The sequence below is a fragment of the Oryzias latipes genome, chromosome 14 (genome assembly GCF_002234675.1).
Source record: "Oryzias latipes chromosome 14, ASM223467v1".
Taxonomy (NCBI): Eukaryota; Metazoa; Chordata; class Actinopteri; order Beloniformes; family Adrianichthyidae; genus Oryzias; species Oryzias latipes.
Genome location: NC_019872.2, coordinates 17997919 through 18005557, shown reverse-complemented (window position 1 = coordinate 18005557; position 7639 = coordinate 17997919). Strand labels below are relative to the sequence as shown.

General features: G+C 37.5%; 1 protein-coding gene across 3 annotated transcripts; it reads left to right on the top strand.

Moving 5' to 3' along the window:
* Positions 1-2427: 2427 nt before the first annotated feature.
* LOC111948659 lies at positions 2428-6936 on the top strand. Of its 3 annotated transcripts, none has more exons than XM_023962663.1 (4): positions 2428-3081; positions 4607-5664; positions 5750-5917; positions 6454-6936. In XM_023962663.1, exons 1-4 carry the CDS (start codon positions 2758-2760, stop codon positions 6521-6523), a joined length of 1620 nt encoding a protein of 539 aa, XP_023818431.1. In that variant the 5' UTR covers positions 2428-2757; the 3' UTR covers positions 6524-6936. The 3 variants fall into 3 exon arrangements, with proteins under 3 accessions (XP_023818431.1, XP_023818429.1, XP_023818430.1); XM_023962661.1 differs by having other exon boundaries at positions 2433-3081; positions 5750-6066; XM_023962662.1 differs by lacking the exon at positions 2428-3081 and having other exon boundaries at positions 4423-5664; positions 5750-6066.
* The last annotated feature ends 703 nt before the right edge of the window (positions 6937-7639 follow it).

Sequence of the window (7639 nt, the reverse complement as noted above, 5' to 3'; positions counted from 1 at the left end):
AAGGAAGCAGCACTTGCTGCAAGGTTTGGCAACATTTCTCTCTTTTTTACAAGGAAACAGAGCAGCTCAGTGTATTTACACTCATTCACACTGTGGCTTTTCATAATAAATAAACAACTGTTAAATATAGAGTGATGAAGTGATACTTATATCCATAAAAGATTAAATATGTAAATGCTGATAATTAAAATATAATTGTTTGTTAAGGTTTTTTTTTTTTCATAGCTGCAAGAGTTGTTACAGCATCCTTTCTGGTCAAGGCAGTCACTTCTGATCTTTTTCCTTCAATTTAACTTCAATAATATTCAAACGATGACATAATATATGAAGAATGGATCAATGCTCTCCTTAATGTTGCTTCAAATAGCAAAATCAATATTATATTAAAAGTGCAGACATGTCCCATGATGCAATGCTCGGTTCCCACCAGGAGATGGCAGCATAACTCATCCATACAGAACACGGAGAGGATTACTCTGAGTTTGATTGGCTTTGATGAAAAATCATTAAAAAAAATATTAATATATTTTTCTCATTCATTTTGATTTTAAAGTTCACTTGGCATAACCAAAAATGGAAAATGCACAACCAAAATGCAGGATGGAATGTTATATTACAATATTATATTTATCATCCTATACTTTTAACATGATCAAAACTGTCATTTCATCTCTCAGGCAACTCAAAAATAATTGTCATTTTTGTAATTTGGGAAAATAAAGACGTGGAGATGTTTTGTGGGAACAATGGCTTTCTCACAGTCACACCCTGAAAGTGACGTAAACGCCTTCCACCACTTGATGGCAGTATAACTGTGGACATCTGGACTTGGATGATACAGGGAAGCTGTCTTTGTTCTGATGCAGACCAGGTGGGCTGTGTGTGGGTAGGCATTAAGGGGAAAAGATACACTGCAGGCATTTTAAATATGAGATAATCCTACCAATGTCATGATGAAGCACGGCGGACCTTCATGTGAGAACCAGTGCGGCTCAGAAGACTCCAAAGTGCCGCTGCCCAGACTAGACCATATATATATATATATATATATATATATATATATATACATACATACATACATATATACACACATATGTATAATGCTGGTTCTTGTATCGTATGATGATACCAGAACCACTGCCCTATGCGATTAATTTTTTATCTATTATTAATCAAATCTAATGATTGCTGTGAAAGCCCTCCTTTTGTGGTCTTTTCATTTAAATTTGAAACATTTTGGAGCAGTAAAAGATCAAAATACAACTAAAAAGTGGCTTTATGAAGTTTTATTTTGACAGATGTCCAACCTTTACCTTAATACCACTTAGAGGTTTTTTTTCAATCTCGATCTTTGCAAAAAAAAAAAAAAAAAAAAGAAACATCTGGTCCAGGGTGTAGCTGTAACATATAAAAAAAACTGAAAGAACATCTTTTTAATTTTGCTTTTGGTTTGGTCACATTTCCTGTTGGGATCTTTTGTGCCAGGGCTTGGTTCTTGCCCTTGCTGGGGCAGCTGGAGTTTAACATTACAGCCTCATGGCTGTGAAGTGGACCCCATTGCTGTCCCAGTCTGGGTGGGCGCCGCAGCGAAGTTCCTACGGCCCGAGCTGGCACCTGGTATGAAGAGATTCCCAAAGACTGTTTCCTCACAGCAGAGCCAAACCTTACATTTCTTTTAGTAGGTACTTTTGTCAAATATTCATTATACGTGAGGATCATGGGTCGTATTTAATGGAGGGGAGTGGGAAGGATGAAGGGTGGGTTGGGTTTTTATTGTAATACTGTATTGTGTTTTTTTTAATTTTTTTAAAATGTTACAGCGCTTCTAGTTGCGCAATGTATGAGAAGCGCTGTTTTATTAATAAAGTTTGATTTGATCTTTTTAATTCTAAAAAATATTGACCGTGAAGTTCTTATTGATACCATAATACATATGTTGACATACCTTATTCTGGAGTTTACAGTCCCATGCATTAATCCTATAAGTTAAGGGTTAATGGCCGACGAAATACGCATTATCAGAAAAATAACACACGATGTGGAAGCCTGTTGCTTTCTCGAAGTGCGTTAATGCTGATAATGCACACGTCAAAGGCCATTAACCCGCTTGTAGCATGATCACTTTCAAAATAAATAAATAAATAGTAGTTTTTAGTACTTTATTCTTGTTATTTTTTCGGTTTGGATCGCTTTTTTCACAACATATTTGCTGCGTGGTGCTGCCAGAGCGCGTTGTCACGGTAACGTATACACCGCTCCGACCTCAGATCTCGACTGCAGTGGCAAAGGAAAGCGAAGTGTATGCTGATCCCCACGATGGTTTAAAAAAAGCATCAGATCAGAGCTAAAGTCCACCTCTTACCGCTTGTTTTTGTCCAGATGATGAAGCTAAAGTTTGTTTTAAAGAAGCCAGAGCCTTGATACAGTACAGTTAAGCTCAGAGGTGTAAAGTACTTGAGTAATTTTACTTGATTACTGTACTTAAGTATTATTTTTGGGGATTTTTACTTTACTTGAGTACAATTAAAAATCAATACTTTTACTTTTACTTAATTACATTTTTTTAGAAAAAAAAGTACTTTTTACTCCTTACAATTTTATTTACAGTCAAAAAGTACTTATTTTTTGGAGATCACTTCATTCTATTTTCCCTTGCTATTACCAAACCAATTGAATTGCGCTGATGCCCAGTTTAATTTAAATGTTATTTATTCTGCCTATGAAAATCGTTTTCACATTATATGAAATTGGTCAGACATGTTCATTGGTCCTTTGGAAGTGACGTCATGTCACATCTATTACCACAATGCACAGCACCTTGACCTGGAAATTAGGGAAATTATAACAGTCAATCAGTGGAAGAAAATGGAGGAAGTATGTGATTCATCAGCAGCTGCGAGCAGCACAGTCCAAAATCAGCCACAGGATCAAGAGCACCCGTGGCCGTATCTTCGCGAATTCTTTTCTTTAAGTGGTGTAAATAAAGATTCATTCAAGATGAAATGTGTCCTCTGTCTCCCGCTTAATAAAGAAATATCGGCCTTCAAAAGTTCGCCATCAAACCTAAGGAAGCATATTGAGGTAAGTACATTAAGTATTTTGTTTTACTGATAGTTTTTTTTTTTTTTTTTTTTTTTTTTTTTTTTTGGGTGTGCATGTTTTGACGTTGATGGCGCGCCTTTTATATGTGTAGTAGGCCTATTTTCACTAATGCATGCGATTGACAATATAAGGCTCACGTAATAAAATGCTAAAATGCATTTGTAATTGGTAACGTTAGGTCCACGGGAAATTTGGCGCCTATTGCAGCTTTGAATAATCATTATCATTCCGTGCTCTCATTGTGTTTGAATTCATGCAAAACACAAGAAAACCAAGCGAGAAATTTTTTTCCAAACATGTTGTATTGTCAAAACGGTAACACTTTACAATGAGGTTGATTAGTTCATGTATTAACTAACATTAAATAACCATGAGCAATACATTTGTTACTGTATCTGTTAATCTTTGTTAACGTTAGTTAATAGAAATACAGATGTTCATTGTTTGTTCATGTTAGTTCACAGTGCATTAACTAATGTTAACAAGATATAAAGTATTAGTAAATGTTGAAATTAACATGTATACGTGCAGTTCATTATTAGTTCATGTTAACTAATGTAGTTAACTAACGAACCTTATTGTAAAAGTGTTACCATCAAAACTAATGTAATGAAATCAATTCACCCTGTCATGTCAGCCTTACAGTCCTGTGTTTTTGTCAATATAATCAGAAATAAAATTAATGTTTGATTGTCACTAAATGCTACTGTATTTCTAAAATCAACAAGTATTTAACATTATAAAGTGTGCAATTGGCTGCAAATGTCAGTTTTATTAAAGGGTTAGTTCACCCAAAAATGAAAATAATGTCATTAATGACTCGCCCTCATGTCGTTCCAAGCCCGTAAGACCTCCGTTCATCTTCAGAACACAGTTTAAGATATTTTAGATTTAGTCCGAGAGCTTTCTGTGCCTCCATTGAGAATGTATGTACGGTATACTGTCCATGTCCAGAAAGGTAATAAAAACATCAAAGTAGTCCATGTGACATCAGTGGGTTAGTTAGAATTTTTTGAAGCATCGAATACATTTTGGTCCAAAAATAACAAAACCTACGACTTTATTCGGCATTGTATTCTCTTCCGGGTCTGTTGTCAATCCGCGTTCACGACTTCGCAGTGACGCTACAATGCTGAATAAAGTCGTAGGTTTTGTTATTTTTGGACCAAAATGTATTTTCGATGCTTCAAATAATTCTACCTAACCCACTGATGTCACATGGACTACTTTGATGTTTTTATTACCTTTCTGGACATGGACAGTATACCGTACATACATTTTCAGTGGAGGGACAGAAAGCTCTCGGACTAAATCTAAAATATCTTAAACTGTGTTCCGAAGATGAACGGAGGTGTTACGGGCTTGGAACGACATGAGGGTGAGTCATTAATGACATCTTTTCATTTTTGGGTGAACTAACCCTTTAATGCTGTAATCAGAGAGTGTATGTGTAATTGTTACATTTATTGCATACAATATAAATATTTATTTGTTGTTTTTACAGAGAATGCACCCAAATTACCTCAAAAACTACTCTAAATTGACAGCACAGAAGAGAAAGATCGGGACCTCCACCCATGCTTCCAGCAGTAAGCAACTGAAAGTTGACTCAGTTTTCCCAGTCAAACATGTGTCTCCAGTCACTGTGAACAAAGCTATATTAAGGTACATCATTCAAGGACTTCATCCTTTCAGCACTGTTGATCTGCCATCATTTAAAGAGCTGATTAGTACACTGCAGCCTGGCATTTCTGTCATTACAAGGCCTACTTTACGCTCCAAGATAGCTGAAGCTGCTCTGATCATGAAACAGAAAGTGACTGCTGCCATGAGTGAAGTTGAATGGATTGCAACCACAACGGATTGTTGGACTGCACGTAGAAAGTCATTCATTGGTGTAACTGCTCACTGGATCAACCCTGGAAGTCTTGAAAGACATTCCGCTGCACTTGCCTGCAAAAGATTAATGGGCTCTCATACTTTTGAGGTACTGGCCAGTGCCATGAATGATATCCACTCAGAGTATGAAATACGTGACAAGGTTGTTTGCACAACCACAGACAGTGGTTCCAACTTTATGAAGGCTTTCAGAGTTTTTGGTGTGGAAAACAATGATATCGAGACTGAGGCAAGAAGGTGTGAAAGTGATGACACTGATTCTGAAGGCTGTGGTGAGGGAAGTGATGGTGTGGAATTCCAAGATGCCTCACGAGTCCTGGACCAAGACGATGGCTTCGAATTCCAGCTACCAAAACATCAAAAGTGTGCCTGTCACTTACTTAACCTAGTCTCAAGCGTTGATGCCCAAAAAGCTCTCTCAAATGAACACTACAAGAAACTCTACAGATCTGTCTTTGGCAAATGCCAAGCTTTATGGAATAAAAGCAGCCGATCGGCTCTAGCAGCTGAAGCTGTTGAATCAGAAAGCCGGCTTCAGCTTTTAAGGCCAAACCAAACGCGGTGGAATTCAACTTTTATGGCTGTTGACAGAATTCTTCAAATTTGCAAAGAAGCAGGAGAAGGCGCACTTCGGAATATATGCACCTCTCTTGAGGTTCCAATGTAAGTGTTTTTCCCCTCTATCGATGTAAACAAATGTGGGTTGTTTTTGTTTAATACTCTTTGATTATGCTGATTTCTCCTGTAGGTTTAATCCAGCAGAAATGCTGTTCTTGACAGAGTGGGCCAACACAATGCGTCCAGTTGCAAAAGTACTCGACATCTTGCAAGCGGAAACGAATACACAGCTGGGGTGGCTGCTGCCTAGTGTCCATCAGTTAAGCTTGAAACTTCAGCGACTCCACCATTCTCTCAGGTACTGTGACCCACTTGTGGATGCCCTACAACAAGGAATCCAAACACGATTCAAGCATATGTTTGAAGATCCTGAGATCATAGCAGCTGCCATCCTTCTCCCTAAATTTCGGACCTCTTGGACAAATGATGAAACCATCATAAAACGAGGTAAATGAATGCAAGCAACATACACTTGACGAATTCTAATCTGGGCAACCTTTGAGCCATACCAAAATTATTCTTTTATTTATTTATTTTTGCACTTTTTAGGAATGTTATATCCCATCTTTGGCTGTGATCTCAATATGAATATTGATGTAAAGTATTCTTGCAGCAGGTTGTAGTTATCCCTCAGTGTTTCTTGAAACCAAACTCATATGTATCATATGTGGTTTGGAAATGCAGTTAGATTTTATGCTAAAATAAGGGATTTGCATGATTTTAGATGTAGATGACTGCACGTAAATGTAGTTAATGACAAAATCCATAAAATTTGTTCCCAGTCAGAAGCCCCTCAACCAAACTTTTCTTTGTGTCTGCTCACTGTGCTTGTAGGCATGGACTACATCAGAGTGCATCTGGAGCCTTTGGACCACAAGAAGGAATTGGCCAACAGTTCATCTGATGATGAAGATTTTTTCGCTTCTTTGAAACCGACAACACATGAAGCCAGCAAAGAGTTGGATGGATATCTGGCCTGTGTTTCAGACACCAGGGAGTCTCTGCTCACGTTTCCTGCTATTTGCAGCCTCTCTATCAAGACTAATACACCTCTTCCCGCATCGGCTGCCTGTGAGAGGCTTTTCAGCACTGCAGGATTGCTTTTCAGCCCCAAAAGAGCTAGGCTTGACACTAACAATTTTGAGAATCAGCTTCTACTGAAGTTAAATCTGAGGTTTTACAACTTTGAGTAGCGTGTACTGGCATTAGATTGTCTGTCTTATAGTTTGATAATTAAATACAAACAGTTCTAAAGCAGGATAAAACCTTGTATGCATTTCATTTAATGTTTTTTGAGATTAAAAGCTTAAACAAGAATCTCTAGTTTTCTTTCTTGCTTTTACTTTTACTTCCTTAATACTCAAGTACAATTTTAATGGAGTACTTTTTTACTTTTACTCAAGTAAGATTCTAGCCAGATACTTTTACTTTTAATTGAGTAAAATTTTCCCTAAGTACTTGTACTTTCACTTGAGTAAAATTTTTGAGTACTTTTTACACCTCTGGTTAAGCTAGGTGACCGGGACTTCTTTTTTAGGTGTGCAGTTATCACTGTGCTTTATCACTTTTTAATGCTCAGCCAGCAGCCAATCAGAATCGAGTATTCACTCTGACCATGGTATAAGCGGGTTAATTGCCGACGAAGTGTGCGGTTATTACTTTTTAATGCACGCCGTGGAAGCCTTCGCGTCGGACGGTTGCTTCCGCGAAGTGCGTTAAAAAGTAATAACGCACACTTCGAAGGCCATTAACCCGCTTATACCATGGTCACTTACAAAAGCAATACATATTAACCAGGTTTTAGTCCTTAATTCTTGGGTTTTTTTCCAATTCGGATCGCTTTTCTCACAAAAAGCGGACTATATGTTACGTGATGCGTCGCATCGCGCCATATCACAGAACATATAGTTACGTCAAGTTTCGACGATATATATATGCTGATCGTCACCGATGGCTTGAATAAAGCATCAGTTCAGAGAGAAAGTTCACCTCTTACCGCTTGTTTTTTTTTCCAGATGAT

Coding starts and splice junctions, on each gene's coding strand:
- LOC111948659 (XM_023962661.1), top strand. CDS start 2,758: ATGTTCATTGGTCCTTTGGAAGTGACGTCATGTCACATCTATTACCAC. Junction 5,665..5,749: donor ACCTCTCTTGAGGTTCCAAT/GTAAGTGTTTTT, acceptor TTTCTCCTGTAG/GTTTAATCCAGCAGAAATGC. Junction 6,067..6,453: donor TGAAACCATCATAAAACGAG/GTAAATGAATGC, acceptor CTGTGCTTGTAG/GCATGGACTACATCAGAGTG.